The sequence below is a fragment of the Caloenas nicobarica genome, chromosome 5 (assembly GCF_036013445.1).
Source record: "Caloenas nicobarica isolate bCalNic1 chromosome 5, bCalNic1.hap1, whole genome shotgun sequence".
Taxonomy (NCBI): Eukaryota; Metazoa; Chordata; class Aves; order Columbiformes; family Columbidae; genus Caloenas; species Caloenas nicobarica.
Window position 1 is genome coordinate 25,648,754 of NC_088249.1, and position 20,470 is coordinate 25,669,223.

General features: G+C 36.9%; 1 protein-coding gene across 1 annotated transcript in view; it reads right to left on the reverse strand.

Moving 5' to 3' along the window:
• Positions 1-20,470, reverse strand: part of TTC6 (tetratricopeptide repeat domain 6) — a 62,482-nt gene that overhangs the window by 265 nt on the left and 41,747 nt on the right. Inside the window, exons 17-28 of the mRNA XM_065636866.1 lie at positions 19,279-19,355; positions 18,230-18,390; positions 16,083-16,217; positions 14,575-14,724; positions 14,184-14,324; positions 13,520-13,633; positions 11,429-11,548; positions 9,106-9,179; positions 7,001-7,211; positions 3,867-4,019; positions 3,499-3,669; positions 1,029-1,254 (exon numbers count right to left, since the gene is read on the reverse strand). Coding sequence (XP_065492938.1) covers positions 1,029-1,254; positions 3,499-3,669; positions 3,867-4,019; positions 7,001-7,211; positions 9,106-9,179; positions 11,429-11,548; positions 13,520-13,633; positions 14,184-14,324; positions 14,575-14,724; positions 16,083-16,217; positions 18,230-18,390; positions 19,279-19,355 — 1,733 coding nt within the window. The remainder of the gene's footprint in view (positions 1-1,028; positions 1,255-3,498; positions 3,670-3,866; positions 4,020-7,000; positions 7,212-9,105; positions 9,180-11,428; positions 11,549-13,519; positions 13,634-14,183; positions 14,325-14,574; positions 14,725-16,082; positions 16,218-18,229; positions 18,391-19,278; positions 19,356-20,470) is intronic.

Sequence of the window (20,470 nt, forward strand, 5' to 3'; positions counted from 1 at the left end):
GCAGATCAACACTCCCACTCAACTTGGTATCCCCGACAAACTTACTAAGGGTGCAGTTGATCCCCTTGTCCAGATCATTGATAAAGAGATTAAACAGAACTGGCCCCAATACTGATTCCTGGGGAACACCACTTGTGACCATCCGCCAACTGGATTTAACTGCATTCACCACAACTCTTTGGGCCCGGCCAGCCAGTCACTTTTTTACCCAGTAAACAGTACGCACGTCCAAGCCATGAGCAGCCAGTTTCTCCATGAGAACACCATGAGAAATGGTGTCAAAGGCTTTATTAAAGTGTAAGTAGACAACATCCATATTATAAAATTAATACAAACTAAACATAGCTTTCGTTACTGGGAGAAGTTTGCCTGTATCCAGAGTTGCTGAATCTCATGTTACTAGCAATGACAGAAGTAGCAATGGAGTAATACAGCTCAGCTGTTTTGAAACTGAAGAAAAGACTTGTTTTTTCACTAAGATCAGGATGAAAGTTTGATTCATCTCTATGATCCATGTCTATTCCCAACAGAAAAGCCTATGGAAATCAAATACTCTTTCAAAATTGGTTCTACAAAGAGCACAATCTTTAAATTTCATGTTTATATATAAAATAAGCTACCTGAATGCTGTTTTCTAGGCACCTAGATACCTCAACACATATACACACACAAAAAACTCAAAAATTTTTCAGACTTGGTAAGTATAGTATTTTTTCACAACTTCTTGCCACAATTTCATTTAGAACGGGGCTCTGTTCAGCTGCTAATGACATTAATGACATTATATGAAACAGTTTATATCCTAATTTGCATGTTCTTTCAATTTTGAGAATCCATTCTCAAAAAAAGCCCATGATGAATTAAACTCTTCTTTTTAATCACATCAGAATATTTGATGAAATTAGGTATAAATTATGTTAGCAAAAATGCACACATACTTTCTTCATTATGAAATAAAGCCAAGTAATTTGTTATTGTAATTGTTAGTATGTTACCAAATATAATCATGACAGGTAAATAAAGATTACCTGTTGAAATGTCTTTCTCAGCTAGTTCATATTGCTTTAATCCATTATAGAAATTGGCCCTGTTAAAATACACTGCTGCAGAGAATGGGCACAGACAAATTGCCTTCTCAAAGTCTTCTTTTGCTTCTTCAGTATTGTTTAGTAATGTATTTGTAACAGCACGATTCATAATAGCAGATTCATTTCTTGGGTCAAGTTGTAATACCTTGGAATAATAGCAATAGGCCTACAAAACACATGAATTTGAGACAAAGTACCCTGTTAAAATTTGAGGAAACGGCTTTATGTACAACTTGTAAATTCCAGTTTGTTTCTTTAAACTGTTAGTATTCTTAAGTCTCTACTCACTTTGTTTAATGTTCTTTGTGCATAAAAGAGAGATACAGCACCTGCATGGTTACCCACCAATAGGTCAATTGCTACCCAGACTTTTGAAAAAAGAACAGCTGTTTATGCTGAATTGTAATTATAGCACAGAAGAAATTAGCTACGCACTAACATCAGTTTGAATTAACATAGAAAATGGTTTATAACGCAACACTCATTCTTAATCTTCTTCCTTCAGAATCAGACAACCTCTGTGAGACAGAGTAAGGAGTCACAGAAATACAATTAAGAGGAAGAACAGCCTCTACAAGACCAGTCATGGAAGAATGATACTAGATGCATAATAAAAGAGATTACATGATCACAGGAGAAGCCACATCAGGGCACTGACCTTGAACTCCTACGGAATTTCTGATCCAAGTCTAACTAATGCTCAAAAGCAACATGGAATCTGAGAGTACTGTGGAGTCCCTTCAGGGTAGAGAGACCTTACAGAGAGATCTCTGTAGACTAGAGAGCTGGGCAATCACCAGCTGTATGATATTTAACAAGAGCAAGTGTTGGATTCTCCACCTGGGACAGGGTAATCCTGGTTATACATACAAATTGGGGGACAAGAGGCTCCAGAGCCTCCCCACAGAAGGAGATCTGGGGGTTTGGGTTGATGGCAAGTTGAACACAACTGTGCCCTGGCAAGCAAAAGGGCCAGCCATGTCCTGGGGTGCATCAAGCACAGCATTGCCAGCTGGTCAAGGGAGGTGATTGTCCCACTCTACACTGCACTGGTGTGGCCACAACTAAAGTACTGTGTGCAGTTTTGGGTGCCACACTGTAAGAAGGACATCAAACTGTTAGAGTGTGTCCAGAGGGGGACAATCAAGGACAAGACTTAAAAGGAATGGCTACGGTCACTTGGCTTGTTCAGCTTGGAGAAGAGAAGGCTGAAGGGTGACCTTATCGCAATCCACAACTTCCACAAGGGGCACAGTGGAGGAGGAAGTGCTGATCTCCTCTCTGTGGTGACCAGCGATAGGACACAAGGAAATGGAATGAAGCTGCATCAAAGGAAGTTCAGATTGGACATTAGGAAAAGGTTCTTCACTGAGAGGGTGTTCAGTCACTCGAACAGGCTCCCCACAGAAGTGATCATGGCACCAACCCTGTCAGAGTTCAAGGAGGCTCTGGGCAACATTCTTAGTCATATGGTTTGTTTTTAGGTAGTCCTGTGAGGAGCAGGGAGTTGGGTCCCTTCCAACTTGAGATATTCTGCAATTCTATTTAAGAACATAAAATTGTTTTCTTACATTATCTATTTCTTGTGCTGTATGAAGTACAAACTATCTGGGTTTAAAATCATATGCCAAGCAAATACTATACATGACTACCTCAGTAAGTGAACTGCAAACTGAAGTGTTTACAGATGCAGCTCTAGGAAAGGATTAATTCAAGTAGATGAAATGTGCTGAAGCATCCATACTGGTTCTGGGTTTCTGCAGCTGCTGGACCACAAAGCTCCAATTAAATAAAAGCCTGCGCCTATGCCCAGGAAATGTGACCGGAAGACCAAAGGAAAAATCATTTCAGGGGCCTCCTCACAGAGAGAAAAATCAATGGTCCTTGCCTTCAAGCAGATTTCGAATTCATAAGAGGAATGTCAGCATCCAGCTCTTCTGTATTTGAAGATGCCAACTGTGTTCAAGCAGAATGAGATGATTTAAAACTCTGAAGTTACTGCGGTAACAGGAGGAAGATCTGAGACGTCTTGATTAAAGTTCATCAGCAGGAGATTCTTTTCACTCTCTTTGTCCTGGTGCTTATAGTGAATCTGGGCAAGTTATTTAATGTATGGGAAATAGACCTGGGGGGAAGTTACTGAACATCCGTGGGATTTTGGTACCTCATTTATTACAAATTTTTGTGATGCATATCCTAGCTATCACGAATCTTAGTTCATTCATAACAATGATAAAATACATAGTAGTAGGGCAATTATTTATTATAACTTCATCTCCTGGTAGAGGATCACAAAATTCAATGTAAGAAATCTTTATGTTAAGTATACTTAAAGACAGCTTTATACGAACAGTATTTATTCAAGGGAAGAAAGTTCTGAAGGCAGTATAAATATAGACTGTAGACCTACCTGTGAAAACTGTCGATTCTGGAAGTAGATGTTTGCTGCATTAAAATAGGCTAATGCATAGTTGGGGTCAACAGAAATCGCTTGTTGATAGTCCTTCATGGCACAGGTTAGATGTCCCATTAAATGATTGATGAAACCCCGATTTGTTAGCAGCGGAGCAGTGGTAGCAAGCTGAAAGGAAATAGAAGATGCATTCTTACTCAGGAAAAATTCACGCTTCTACAGTAACTTTTTCTGGTTTTCAAAGATACATTTACTTGAAAAAAAATGCACCTTCTAATGCAAATTGGCAACTGTTCATGTACAGTATTGTCTGGCTTTATAGCAATAGATTGGTTTTAGTAAAATTGCTTGAAGCTAACACCTACCTTTAATGCAGCATTTGTATCTAGAAATGCAGCAAAAGTTTCACCCATTTGAAGACAGACTGAAGCTCGTCCATCATATGCAGCAAGGCATTTTGGATCCATGAAAATGGCAACTGTAAATTGGTTCCAAGCTCTCTGAAACTTTCCAAGGACCTAAAATTCATTGCAATGCAGATACAATAAGAAACATAAGAAATGCCAAACATACTTATGGCATACTAATTTAAAAAATTACAGCAGAGAATGGAAGCATGCTTATATTTACAAATGCAGTTAACTGAATTACAGAAAAAAATAATCCAAATATCTTGTTAATTACGCAATACTCATTGTCTTTGCAACTATTTAACATATCTGTGACAACAGTTTTTGCTGCAAGTATTACCTCTTCAATATTACAGAATCATGGAATGGTTGAGTTTGGAAGGGATCTCTGGAGACCATCTAGGCCAACTCTGTGCTCGAAGCAGGGTCAGCTAGAGCAGGTTGCGAGGACAGTGTACAGTTAAGCTTTTGAACATCTCCAAGGATGGAGACTCCACAAACCCTGGGCACAACGTGTTCCAGTGTTCATCGTCACAGTACAAAAATTTAAAAAATCTGATGTTTAAATGGAATTTCCTGTATTTTGGTCTGTGCCCATTGCTTCCTCTCCTGTCACTGGACATCATTAAGGAGAGCCTGGATCCATTTTTTCTGCACTCCTCCATCAGATGTTTATAGCCATTTATAAGATCCCCCCTTGAGCCTTCATATCTCTCTCCCTTCTCCTTGTATGACATATGCTTCAAGCCCTTAACCATCTTAGTGGCCCTGCACTGGATGTACACCAGTATGTTGATGTCTCTTTTGTACTGAAGAGCCCAGAACTGGGCACAGCACTCCAGATGTGGCTTCACCAATACTGAGTATAGGAGAAGGATCATCTCTCTTGACTTTCTGGCAATGTTGCTTCTAACATAGCCCAGGGTGCCATTGGTCTTCTTTCTGCAAGGGCACATCACTGACTAATCTTCAGCTTGTTGTTTGTCCGGACCCCCAACTCCTTTTCTGCAAAGCTGCTTTTGAGTCAGTTAGCCCCTAGCCTGTACTGGTGCATGAGGTTATTCCTCCCTAGAGGTAGAACTTCTCCCTTCCCTTTATTGTAGTTCGTGAGGTTCCTGTTCGCCATTTCTCCAGGCTGCCCAGCCTGTCATCCCTCTAAAGGCAGCATCCCTTTAAAGGCAGCACAACCATTCCTCCCAATTTTGTATCATTTGCAAACTTGCTGAAGGTGTACTCTACCCACATCATCCAGGTCATTAATGAACATGTTAAATAGTATTGGACACACTACTGACCCCTGGGGGTACTTCACTAGTGACTGGCCTCCAGCTGGACTTTATGGTACTAATAATGAACCTTTGAGCCTGACAGTTCAACCAGTTTTCAGTTCACCTCACTGTCTACTTGTCTAGCCCATACTTTACCAGGCTTTCTATGAAGACTTTCTATGAAAGACTACTGAAAGCTTTGCTAAAGTCAAGATAAACAACATTTATGGCACACCCTCTCATCCATCAAGCTAGTCATAGAAGGCTATCAGGATAGTTAAGCATGATTTCTCCTTCATAAATCCATCTGACTACTCCAAGTCATCTTCTTGTCCTTCGTATGTTTAAAAATAGTTTCCAGGATTATTTGCTTCATTGAAGTGAGGCTGACCTGCTTGTAGCTCCCCAGATCCTACTTGCCATTTTTGAAGATGGGAGTGATTACTTTCTTCCAGTCTTCAGGAACCTCTGCCAACTGCCGTGACCTTTCAAAAATAATTGAGGGTGGCCTTGCAATGATGTTGGCTAGCTCCTCAACACCCACAAATGTATTCCACTAGGTCCCATAGTCTTGTGTATGTCCATTTTGTTTAATTGTTCTTTAACCTGATCTTCCTCCACCAAGGGTAAGTCCTCCTTGCTCTGGACTTTCCCACTGGTCACAGGGACTTGGGATTCCTGAAAGACAGTCTTACCAGTAAAGACCAAGGTGAAGAAGGCATTGAGTACCTCAACCTTCTGCATGTCCTTTGTCACCAGCTCTGGCATACACTACATCATGAAGGACTTAGCACGGTCAAGAAAGTGCTTAGTTCTGGGCAAGCAGGTCACTTGGGTCCACAGGCAAAATGTAAACATTTTACCTAATATACAGATGAACTAATCAAAGGTGGAATGCTAATTGAATCATTCCCCACATAAAAATACTTCTCCACATGTGTTTATGTTTGAGTCCCAAAAAGTATGAGGCTAAACAGAAGGCATCTAGTGAGGTTCAGAAATTAAGCACCTGCCATTATGTGAACTTTCTGGGTTGCCTCCTGCACCTAAGATCTCATTCCTACCTACTCAGTGATGTAGTCACTCTAGGTTTTTCTCTTGCACAGTACTTCCCAAAGCGCTGTGAAAGTTAGAATTTAAGTGTATTGGCAAAGCTGTAAAAGGAAATTTGCATGACATCTATGCAAGACCACCTGACACAGGCTACTGACGTCAGTCCCTCGTTTACAAAAAATAATTCGCCACAAGATTCATGACAATTCAAGACATTTCAGACAACTGGATATAATAAAGCACAGAAATTAGACACAGACAAAATCTGTCAAGTCATAATATATTCCTTAAGTAAGTAGTTAAGTAGTTTTCAGAGATCATTGTGTATAAGGCCTTTACCAAGGGATTCTAGTAGATTTGCTAACAGTGTAGTTTGGATAATCAGGACATGCAAGATTTTGCTTTACACAGTTTTGTCAACACTTTAGCTGCTTTTTCCTTCAATAAGCAGCTCACACACACAAAACATGCCAGTTCTTAGTGATAGCTTATCAGACAACCATCTATGCAAATCAAATGAGTGTAAGGTTACTTGATATTCCACTATTCAAGAGCAGAACTCCAACAAGATTGGGCACAAATGTGAAAAGAATATAATGGTCTATCCATTTACTTAAAAAGAAAGAAGATGCTATAAGACTCATTTTAAGCATATGGATTATTTTATGTTTATTACAATTTTTTTGTATTATTTAAATATATGCATATAAGATTTATGTTATTTTGTTTGATTAAACATAGCATTGACAATGAATTTTGTTGCGTTACCTGCAAGTTGTATGCTAAGCAAACTCTGGCTTTTATGCACTTTGGATTCAAGTGAATTGCTCTCAAGAAATCTTTTTGTGCTTGTTTACAACCAGCCTCATCTCCATTTTCCATGTATGAATTTCCTCGTCCAATGTAGGCATCCACAGAAACATGATCTAGTTTGAGAACCTGGTCAAATGATCTTACAGCGTCTTCAAACTCATGAATTCTAAAAATAGAGATATTAATGTTGCTGTTTAAAAATTCTATAAATAAAATTCTCAATTTATGAATGATCAGCAAATACTACCCCATAAAACCAATTTCAAGTAGTTCAATTCTGACTGAAAGGAACACTTTTTTTTCCTTAAAGTTTGCTTTCTGTATGTGTTTCCTAATGGTTATAACAGTGAACGCAGTCAGCATAGCACCTTGCAGACTCCTAGTTTGAATTCCTTGGCCTGGGAAAGAAAACAGCAAAACTCTCATTAACTTTTGCTGGGCCAAGATTTCACCTTTTCAACAAGAGTACTCAACACAGAGACTTTATCTGAGTAATTCATGCTGTCCAAATGTCATGACCAAACATGGATTTGGTAGTCTATTCAGGTCCAGAAGTTTCAGCCATAAACATTTACTTCTAATACAAGCTTTCTGTCTGATTTTTCTCACGCCAATTCTTGAATTTATCCAAACTATGCTAAACTTGCAGGGTAAAACGAGATTATGTTCAGAGTTCTAAGCACAGATCATTCTAGTCTAAGAGTAAGACAAATGTGGAACTCCATCCTTAGATAAAACTTGATGCATCTGAGGTATACTAAGTAGGAATAAAAAGGATTAAATACCTGAAATGTTAATGAATGCTAGTAAGTACCTTTACACATAAAGCAAAAACTTTAGTCTGTCAAAGTACAAAATCGTTTTACCAAGACGATACTGAAAGATAAGATATTGTTTGAATATAAGCTACCTGTGTGTCTCTTCCTGAAGCACAGCCTGACGTCTTTAACAAAAGAGGAAAGATTACATATATTTAGCTAACAAATAACTTTAAGGGTTTAAAACCAGATGCACTTATTGCAAAAACAAACTAGGGTTTCATTCCAGTCCTGTTGATAGGCAGTCATGAGGTTAGAGACTGCAGGATGAATCCCAAATGCATCATAAAACAGGTTATACAGCTGAGTTATAGAGTTACTAGTCACTCCTTCTGACTGTTGAATACAGATGTGGGCATCAAAATCATATGCTCAGTTCTTGGAAGCAGGATTTCAGCATTCTTGTGTGAGTTCTGCATCATCCAGACACTGTGAAAGATGGAGCCAGTTATGCCCTAACTATAGCATAGTAACACAAGAAGTTTTGATGGTACAATCCTGAATATGTCCATCTCCACACTGCCTCAGCAGCAACAAGGTTAAGCAGCGATAGATGGCAGAGTAACTGTCGAATAAAATAGATTAGGCTAAACTAATAGGCAGATAGCTATTAAAATTTCCTTTTTATCATAAGAGTTATTTGTATGAAATAGGAGCTATCAAATCCAAGTGCCACTATGATATGTAGGCTAAGGTACTAATGTACATCTTATTTCTTACAGTTTTAAGTGATTAACAGATTTAATTTAGTCTCTAAATAAATCTCATCTTGATGAAACTACACTTCAGAATTTCAAAATAAAAAATTCAGTCAAGGAAGATCATTGACACTTTAGCTTTTCTCTAAAGGACAAAGTGCATGTTTAAACAGAAGTTGCATCCTAACTAATTCTGAACAAACCAACACAACTTCATAGCTACTTCATATTCCACCTGAGGGTGTAGAATACTATCTTTGTTTATCTCAGAATTTTTCATTCTTCAGTCCTTCTCTTGGTTCTGTTTTATCATCCTAGTATTTCCTCCTGATGCTGTCATGAACATACAGTTGCTTGACACCAGAAGATTTTAATACTAGTTGTTGAACTTGAAAAGTATCGAATTTTCTTTTTTCCATTCCTTTTTACCATCTTACCCTCCTCCAGTCCTCAATATACTCAATATGAAGAGGTGAACAGGAATATAAAGCTCAGGAATTATTTCATTTTTCTACTCTGCATCAAACAAAACTACATATCTTACCTATAGTAGCAGATTCCAAGAGCTTGAAAGATCTGGCTGTCATCTGGACTAAGCAATGTTGCTTCTTTAAAGTCCTGAAAAGACATTAAACCATGCAAATTTATATTGTTTCACTTCACCTAAATTGTAGTTTTAGCTAAACAATTTTATATTTCTATATAAAAAGGGAGATTACTTCTGACAAAGGCATTATACTTTCAGAAGTACAGGAGATGTATTTAACTGTTTTCATACTTCTTGTCCCAGACATTGATAGAATAAAATCTCCAAAGTTATGTGGTATCATGGTATTTTTTATATATATTTTTGCTGGAGGCAACATTTCCAGCGAGAAAACCTTCCAGAAAGGTATTTTTTGTTTGTTTTTAATAGAAATACTGTACCTCAGCTGCTATCATTAAATACATGTATATTGAAAATATATTTTGCTATACGCAATTTCAGTAGAATTCTTCAAGTAATAAAATTATCTAGATATTTTCTGGTTTTACTTTGACAAACGTAGTAAACCAAGCTCATATTTGCATTGGGAGACTGTACAATATTCCAGTGAAAAACAAAGGGCTTTTTAACTTTTGCTAACATTCAGAACACTTTTCAAAATGCTTGTGGTTCAATGTATGTCATTCAATTGTAAAAACAGTATAGGTACATTTTAAATCAAATTTCAGTTATGATGTAAGGAAGCACTTTAGGCTTCTGCACGGGAAAGCAATCAGTATGTATTAGGAGTGTTTTAGCTGATGCATCCACTGAACTACAACTTAGAAAGCATTTTTTTTAAAAACTACTGAGACACACTGTTCCCATCCAGCAAAGCCTTCAAAGAATAACCAGCAAAGCTAATGGAATTCTTCATGCACACAAGTTGGAGTATGCACTCTGCTCTGTGTATGGAGCACAGCAAAAGCAGGATCAGAATTTCACGGACCAGGTTTGGTTTATTTAAATCAAAGGTGCTATCCTCATAAGTAACTGCACACGTCACAGAACCAACAGAAAAAGACATCTCTATATAGCAATTCAGATCTTATATAGACCGAATTGTAACTTTTCCTTTTTCTTCCAGTGTAACTAATTCAGGAATACACTTGCTTCTAGTATGTATTTGTGCTTAAGTAATTATATCCTAACTCAACTAGCACTATACATGTATAGAGATATACTCCTTGCAATAAAATATTATGAGAACTGATACACAAGAAGGTCTCAAGCATGTATTTTCTTAAATTAGCTGTTATATTTTTGCGTCTCTTTTTCAATTACTATTTTGTAAATTTGTCTTCACTACAATCCATTCGAAGAACTTTTTGCTGATCTGCTCGTTCCCCTCCAGTCTCTTTCTACTGGCTCTACATATCCATTTGTACCACCTCAGCCTCTTTTCTGAACTTCTCTGATTAACTGCATCTTGAAGTATAAGTGACCAATAACATAGTATTTCTATTTGATTTATTTCTATGCAAGGTCTACCAACTGCAAAGAGCTTTGCTGTGCACTTTCAAGAAGACATTTCTGGGTCGCTGGAATGGGATTCATATTCATTCTTCATTTTTTATTTGCAAATAAGAAATATTACTCAATTTTTAGAATGCTTATGCTGAAATTGTTGCTATCACATAAAGAAGAAAACACATTTTAAAGTTACTAGTCCACAATGGAAGCAATGAATGCACTAGTTATACTGAAAACAAATACCCTTGCTTTTAAGGCAAAAAAAATAAAACTTTTAGAAAACTTTAAAACTATTTAAAATTTAAAAAGAAAAACCCATGTGTGTTAAAGAGTAATGTTTAACAGTGTTAGGTTTCAAGCCTGTACTGCTATACCAGATGGAGAACAAGAGTCGTCTGCACTGTGAGTCAGTGTCAGAAGCACGTGCCATTTTCTTACATTTAAGAAAATTATCTTTAGATCTGACCCTTCCTGCCCTTTCAACAAAAATGGTCGTTTACACACATACACGCACAGAGAAACAGAACAAGCCCACTCAATCAGAACCTCCATTTACTTAGGCTTCTGCAATGAAATAGGACTCATTTGGACCCAGCATAGGCTACTTCAAGATTGAAAAAGAAGGAAAAATCAGATTCTTGATTATTAAATTTTGTCTAACTCTAGCAGCATAAACTTGTGAAACAAGTAAAACTGCTTTTTATTTGCATCTTCACTGCCAGACTGGTATTACATGTTGAGCAAACAAGAACTGGGCACAAACTATTTTAGAAGAATATAAAAACTGTTAAGCTGGTCTTTATACCAGCAATAGCTTAGATTTAACAGAAAACTCTAAAATTCCTTTACTCAAAGAAGGATTTTGTACCTCACATGCATTAGCATAATCACCAAGTTCCATGTAGAGTAGTCCACGATTAATTAACACTTTAAAAGCTATTTCCTCACTCAATTCAAGCAGAAGAATAATTCCATAATCTTTCAAAGCCTACGAAAACATAAAATGTTATTTTAAACCATCATTTACTCAGAGGGATACAATGACACTTCAAAATTTAAAAGGCATGCTTTCAACTTCCTATAAATCATGTGCATACGCACAGATTTCAGTGTGATTATTCCAATGTTTTCCTGTTTCCAGATTGAATTTAACTGAATTTGGAGCCTTCTATAATTACATAGATAACCATTCCTAGACTGCAGAAGCAAAGATGGTGAAAATATATTAAACAGATAAAGTTGGTGAAGGGTTTGGAGGGGAAGCCGTATGAGGAGTGGCTAAAGTCACTTGGTTTGTTCAGCCTGGAGAAAAGGAGACTGAGGGGAGACCTCATTGCAGCTACAGTTTCCTCACAAGGGGAGGAGGAAGGGCAGGTGCCGAACTCTTTTCTCTGGCGATCAATGACAGAACCTGAGGGAATGGCAGGAAGATGTGCCAGGAGATGTTAGGTTGGACATTAGGAAAAGGTTCTTCACCCAGAGGGTGGTGAAGCACTGGAACAGGCTCCCCAGGGAGGCAGTCACAGCCCCAAGTGTGGCAGTATTCAAGAAGAGATTAAACAACACCTGGAGACACATGGTGTGAACTGTGGAGTTGTCATATGCAGGGACAGGAGTTGGACTTGATGATCCTCGTGAGTCCCTTCCAACTCAGGACATTCTATGATTCATTCTATAATTAAAACTTATTTTGTCATCATATAAATTGCAGAGTTATAAATACATCTTCATTACTTCTGCTAAATTTTAAGTCCAAATTCTTATTTTAAAAAAGTATTCTAGACTAATTAGTCATTAATTAACGTCAAAGTAAGGTACTTCTAAGATTAAGAATCTCCAAATATAATTTATTGTTATTGAAAAACCTAAGCACCAGTTGTATTAACTAAATGTGGGTGTAAATTTTGTAAAAGAGCAAATAGTGACATGACTAGGTAAAGTGAAGAAGCCTCAATTCTCAAATTTCTCAAAAATGAACAGTAGTTCAACAATGCTTGATCTGAAGAAGTTCTAATCCAACTCTTTTTTCACCTGAAGAATGAACTTATACAGTATACTTTAGAATAACTAGACAGTTTAAAGCTAATATGACAAAAATCTCCTTGATTGCAGTATTCCATATACTAGCCACTTAAAAAAAGTTCTATTCTTTGTCACTTCTAAACTAAGCCAGATATTACAAACAGTTTTAAAGAAAACGATCCAGTTCTTGCGAGATCTAAGAAATTTCCTCTGACAATTACGTACTACATTTTTTCTGCAACTTCCATTGTACTTTAAGTGGCTTTTCTGGAGAGTGATAGCAAAGAACAGCTTCTATAATACCTTATTTATGAAGAAACTACCTTTTCACATCTTAAACCTTTATCTTCAGTTACTGTAATTACCTATTTTTCTTTACCCATCGCATCAGTCTTGGACAATTAATCTGTAAGCACGATTGGCCTCTGCCCAAGGTCGATTTGACTCGGGAAATCTGCACTCAAATACATAAGACCTAGCGCTATCTCAGAAAACAGGCCTTATCAGAAAGACAGATCAACACGATTGTGTTCCCAGTCTGAAGCTGCATGGTGCCTTTGTGCACCTTGTTGTGCCTTTGCTTTATAACAAAGGTAGAAAGCTGAAACACTTAGAGGCAGGTCACAGGCAAGTTGACAGACGTATAAACACAACCAGAAAAACAGGGCTGTGAATGAGGGCTGGATATAGTCCAAATCCCTGTTTCAATGTAGTCTTCTTCTGGATATAGTTCTTATATTTTCAAAGGAATATCCAATGCAAGTAATATGATAATAGAGACCAAAAAGCCATTTTTAAAACAGTTTCCTGAAGAGCACGACCATTTAGGAAGACATTGCAAGAAGTGAGAAATTTTGACCAATTGTCAATAACAGGTTACTAGCTAATATGAACAATTGAGTGCTCATGTGATGTTGAAAAAAAATCAATACCATACCTTTCTGAAGTCCTTTATTTGATGATAACAGACAGCTCTGTTATAATACGCCAAAACGCAGGTTGCGTTGAGGTCAATAACTTCTGAAAGATCTTCAATTGCAGCTTTAAATGTCTGCACATGAAAAACCACTACGTAAAAATTGTAATTCAGTGTTCATGGCACTACATATTCTTCCTGAAATAACAGCCTATTGTAAAATTTCATTTAATGAGTTTATATTTTGGTTCTTTATCAGTACTGGAAGGCATCCAACCATTTCATTATGTCCTCTCTGAACTATTTACTGCAGTCCTTACTCCAGTGGGAGCACTTCTTCAGGAGCTCTATTTGTGCAAAGACTGGCCAAACTAACATTCTTAGTGTTTTCTTACCTCACTTCCATATATTGCAATACATAATCAGTCCTTAACTTTATTAGCTTACATTTTATACCTTAACTTACCATTATCTTTTGTGGGGTTTTGGTACTTCTATCATTTTCACTTACACAGAACAACCGGACAGTATCTTCAATGGGGAATGGAAAGTATCATAACCTAGTGGAATCCCTTGTTTCCATCAGCAACACTTATTACCATTATTTCATTATTATAAAGTGTCACATAACATACATTAAGTTCTAAGAGAGAATGCAAAAGTACAACAATAAAGACAGTCCCACCTTATTTTGACACTTTAGAATTCCTCGGTAAAAATAAGCTTGCACACTGTTAGGAATAATTTTGATCGCCTCACTGCAATTCAGAATTGCCTGAAAGTATCTACCTTGACTTCCATAGTAAGTAGCAAGAGCCATGTATGCCTGTAGAGATGACAGAATGATGACATGGTAAAAAAAAGCTTTGTTTAGCATTATAAAGCAAGGGTTAAAGAGAAGACTGAAATTACAAGTTTTATAAAAATATACATCTTACGAAACTTGTCATTTATTTAACGTTTGCCATGTGCTTACTTGCAGATTGCAAGGTAATGCCGCCATAAATGCAAAACTTGTCAGTCTTTGAACCCATCCAAACATGCCTCACAGAAACAATCAGGAGTCTTAATATTACCTGGAAATGTGATGGACAAAGGGCAAGTGCTCGACTGAAATCTTGGATGCACTTAGCTTTTCTGAGCTGCATTCTACACAGCCCTCGCTGATAAAACGCATCAGGGTAACGTGAATGTAGTTTGATAGCCATACTAAAAGCATCACGGGCCTAAAAGGATAACAGATCGTCTGGGTTAAATATGGTCTGTTTGTTCACCTGAAACCGTATGCTAACTAACTGATTCTTTTGTACAGCTAGGTATGACCTATTTTTGCAGTTGGAACCCACCATGTGCCTGCATTGTTTTTTACAATTTTCATCCATTTACTGTTACTTAAAATTTTGTAATATTTAACACCCTATCTAATGCAATCATAACTGCAAGGAAGCACAATCTAAATCATTTAATAGTCTTGTTTCTCCAGTGAGACTGCAAAAGTTTGACCAGACATGGTCTGTCTGTAAATAATGAAGTTGTGTATTCTAATGGACAATGGATTAACATGGCTGGTACGAAACCCCTTTAAAATCCATCCAGATAGTTTTCTCCTCTACATTGTATACTAGCTTACAAAGTCATGAGCTTTTCCAGGATCTACAGCTGTAATATCAGATGTACATTGACACAGAAAGTCACCTTTTGCAATTGTCATGTATTACCACACTAGATATTTCAGACAATTTCGACAGCCTTCTTCCAAAACAATATCACTTACAACAAATGGCCAGGGAACCAGACAGAGAATTCATGAGTAAAGTTAAGCTTGGGAAGACGGGAGGGGTAGGAGGGAAGGTGTTTTAAGATCCATTTTCCTCCTCCCTGTGAAATTCTGGTATTTCAAATGTTTCTATTTTCTGTCTTGAGCCTTTTAGTAAATCAACAACTGGAACATATTTAGCAGAATATCAACATAGAAAACATTTCTGCGAACTCGCACTAGGCCTGCCACAAAGCTCACTGATAGGCTTTCAATAGTTTTTAGCAATGTCTCTAATACAGTTTAAAATATCGATTTTGTTAAAAGAAGGGAAATATATTTTTCTTAGATAATGCAGTTTATTTCTTAAATATCATACGTAAGTGCCAAAGAGAACTGGCTAGGGCTGTTCTGAGCTGCAAAAATATAGAAAACAGTTAACAAATTACAACCAACTCCATAATACAATATAGAAATTCCTTTGTCCAAGTTTAGTACCAATTCGCTAAACCACCGATACTCCTACATGACTGGTTTTTGTCTGTAAGGTCTGTGAAGACATTGACAAACAGATAAGAAATTCATGTTGTTTTTTTATTCCATCAGAATGGCGATTAATGACATACATTAAAAAAATCATAACATTAGCACTGGAAAAATTACTCACAAATTTGCAAGCCAGTCTAACATACATCATGAATTCAAAAGAAAATTCCTAAAGGCAGTGGAAGCTGGTTAAAATATTGACATCATTTGCTCAGTTATCATAGTAGTTGTTTACGAGCAGTGGATTTAAAGGCTAATATATTCTATATAATTAATACCAACCCTTAATAAACTTTTTTGCTCCATGTAACACACGCCTGTGAGATAATATATTTCTGCAGTTTCAAATGTTTTAGGCAGGATTTTTGCTGAACTCATCAGGAGATTCACAGCTTTTTTAAAACTTCTCACAGCATCCTGCAATACAGAGAATCTTAAGAGTTGTAAAGCACTTAACTGAAAATCCGCAAGACTTGTTAAGACATTTTTAATTATTTTTCAGTGTTTTTTTCTTAGTCTTTGGAACATTACAGTAAAAATGACTAGTCTAGTGTTACTTGATGTTGTTGGAGTTAGAGACACACTTGATCTCTGAATGGTTCTAATAAGTGACTAGGAAAACAGAAATATTCCTGAGTTTTACTTATATATGACCAAGTAGTTAATGTACATGATCTAGAAATAACATAGAGTTCATTTATACTGTTATTCAGGTACATAGTTAATTACAATTTTTTGTTACTTATATTTATTTCCTTGGGAAGAAAAGGTATATGTTTTGATGGAGTCTGATGATAATGAAGTACTTGCTACAGGTTTCTTTATGTAAATAATGACAAACTATTTTTTCCATAGACAATTTACATAACTTTAATAACCATTAAGAAATATATCGAAAGGATCAATCCTGTATAGGCCCTGAAGGAAATTAAGTGAATAGCATCTCAGAATCTTACCACAACTCACAGATCTGGGCAATATTTTATGCATATTTAATAATACTTTGGTTTAAAGGAGAGTTTAAGGAAAACAACCAAAAAATTAAGAACAGTTCAAGATAAGCTATTCCTCAGCCTCTGAGGATTATGAAGGGACCCAAGTTGAACGTTTCAATATCAAGAAGAGTAAAAGAACTAGCGTTTTTCACTTGAGTCTTTCAAGATAAAGAAGTATTTGTTTAGAAAAATCAGTTTGGAATACCAGTGCCCATAGGGCTGTCTGTAAATACGACACCTGCCTTCCTAAGTTGTCAAGGTAGTAGAAGTTTTAAATGAAACAGGTCTGCATTTACTGCTATTGAAACACTTTTTTTTCTCTATTCCTACAGTTCAAAAATACTCATATTTTAAGGGGAAAAAGAAATGGAGCTACTCGAACTCACACATAATTCTAAAGGCACAGCTGATTCTCAGGGCACTATTGTGGGAAGTCTGATCGTTTTTCCATACCGAGAGTTTGTTGCCGTTCCTCTCCAGCAGAGGTGGCAGTGCAAGTCCTCACCTCTGGGTAAAGCACTGAGAAAGCAGGGAATTACTCATACACATCCTCTTCACCATGACAACTGAAATGGGTTGAATTGGAGGGTACTAACCATCACTGTCTTTCAAAGACAGCAGAACTAACAATGTCCCATTATGGTTTGAGACAAACAAAACATCCAAACCTAACAAAAACAGACTGAGTGGATCAAGAGCTTTTATATGGTACAAGCCCAGGGAGTAGGAGTATAGTTTTTGCAAAGGGCATACCTTTTCATTTAAAAAGAACCTGCAAACATAAGGCTAAGAGGAAACAGAACAACTGTGCATTTCAAACAGAGAACGCAATATATAGGTAGGTCCAAGGTCTTATGAATCTATCTATTGTGCTTAGGGAAACGGGATTTCGTACATTCTGTATAAACAAATAGGACTGTACAAAGAGAAACAGCTAATCTATACTGCCAATTTCAACAATTCTGCAGGCCTCAAACACCAGCTAACTGCTGGACTCAGAGGAGTGATAACATTGCTTAAACCCTATGGCATATGAATATTAACGAAGCTAATACCTGTAACTATACATTATATGTTCAGTTCACATACATGAATTAAACTTTTGTACTCCATTTTGTTTCACAAAAAACTAGACATACTTCTGTATTATTTAATTTCAAAAGAAGCAAAATTATGACATATAACGGACCTCAATCTATATAACTGTATCACTTAGCTGATCATCATAAATGTCTTAAAACTAAAATTGCCTAATTTATGCTGAACTATTAGTGCCGCTGCTGTTGAAAATTTTACTCAGGTCTTCCTATAATTTAAACAATGAGGTACTCTGAAGGTTTATTTATATATTAACACATTTCACAAAATATTAAAAGAATACAGGAAGAAAAACATTGTCTCGATTGGCATGTATATAATGTAAAGTTTTCTAACCTTAGTTTTGTTGGCTTTCATTTGTATTTTTCCTAAAATAACCAACGGTGAAGGCTCAGGCTTAATTGCAGTAGCTTCATATAAGCACTCTATGGCCTTATCGTGATTTTGACAAAATGACTGAATGAGTGCTTGCTGAACAGGCTGAGACATAAAGTATTCTGGAAGGAAACCACAAGAAAAACAGTAATCTCTTTTACTTCAATCTATATGTTTTCCAATATAAAATACCTTTCAATGGTATGCAAACTTTAAAATGCTATTAAAATATTTGGATTATCAAAGTTTGTTGTAACATCCATAAAAATACATATGTAAACTGAATTCCTACAAAAGTCTGATGTTGAACAGTTATTTATCAATGACTGTAGTTTGATTGCTAAACATCTGCAAATATTTACCTTCCTCTCCCCACATGTGAGAAGGCATTGCTCTGTGGAAGTGTCACCATATTCCTGCTTTGGTTTTATATTCTTGTGCCCTGTGTATCCACTCTCGGTCACTACCAGACAGGAAATTAATCTCACACAGTGTGGCTATTCATATGGATTCACTAAGAGCTGCAGGACTGACATTTCGTGCCCAGCACACAACAAGGAACTACTATACTGCAACATTTTTACTGTTCAAAAGCATGGGGAAGGTTTAGTTCTAAAGCTTATTTGATATTTTGTTAGGAAAGACTGCACATAAGTACAGAATGGAATCCTTATTCAATATTCCTTTAAAGCAGAAATTACCAATATTGAAATGTAGATATAAATAAAATTAATTAATTAATTAAATGAAAACCAAACAAGAAATCAAAATATAAAGGAAATTTTGAAATTACAGGTGATAGTACAGGCAATAGTTTACACCATTATTAACTTTAAAGGCTTCAGATATGCAAAAAAAATACTCTAGATAATAAGTTCCTTTATTTTAGCTGATTCATGGTAACTAACCTATTTGCATGCTTGAACTTTTTTTTTTGAACAATTCCTTGGTTACAGACTGTTGCCATGGTTCAGAACAACCTAGAAAAATTGATGGCAAATTGATGTTACCTTCATCCATTTCTGCAAATTGTTGAATACATAAACTTGCCAGCTCATCTTTCTTCAACTCCACTAAATACTGTCCCCTGCAATGAAATATTTGTTGGATGTAATTAGTGAAACTATTTCCAGGCATTTCTTTCAAAATGCAAATACTACTGAAATAGGTTTTAATTAGCAGAAAAGGAGAAAAAGGAAAAATAATGCCTTCCAATTAAAAAATCCCAAGTTTTTCCTTTCTTTTATATGAAATATCTGCCAATTTTTTCTCTCTCACATCGCAGTAACAAGAAATTATATGCTTATCTCTCTTCAGGTAGTTGCAGTCACAAAAATACATTTTCTTTGGATTCCACAGATGGCAATCCTTACAATGTCAAGAACTGCAGCAATAATCTTAATAATACTGTTTCTAATCAACCACAGACTGATAGCTGATAGACACTTTCTGTTTTCAAGGACAACTTCTGCCTCTTCAGATGTCAGCATCAGTATGAGAGGTCATGCTAGCCAAACCACATTATGAGAGACAAGCTGAGAGAAAGTTTGGGGGGGAAGCCATCTGAGGAGCAGCTAAAGTCACTTGGTTTGTTCAGCCTGGAGAAAAGGAGACTGAGGGGAGACCTCATCGAGGCTACAGTTTCCTCACAAGGGGAGGAGGAGGGGCAGGTGCTGATCTCTTCTCTCTGGCAACCAACGACAGGACTCAAGGGAATGGCAGGAAGATGTGCCAGGGGAGGTTCAGGTTGGACATTAGGAAAAGGTTCTTCACCCAGAGGGCGGTGGAGCACTGGAACAGGCTCCTCAGGGAGGTGTCACGGCCCCAAGCCTGACTGTTCAAGAAGAGACTGGACAACACCCTCAGACACATGGTGTGAACTCTGGGGTTGTCCCCATGCAGGGACAGGAGTTGGACTCAATGATCCTTGTGAGTCCCTTCCAACTCAGGACATTCTATGATTCTATGAAATCCACTCTTAAAACTGGAAAAATACCGTATTATTGACTGGCAGTTAGTAACTAATTCTCCTAATACACCTGAGGAATAATATCACAGCATTTCCTTCTTAGTTCTTACGGCTTTTCAGGGTAGGAAACGGCTTTAAGTAGTAATTTGTTTATTAGTCTTGATAATGGCCCCTACTTCTCCCTGGGCTGAAGATGAGATGATGGGAAAGAAGAATACTTCAAACCTAAATTG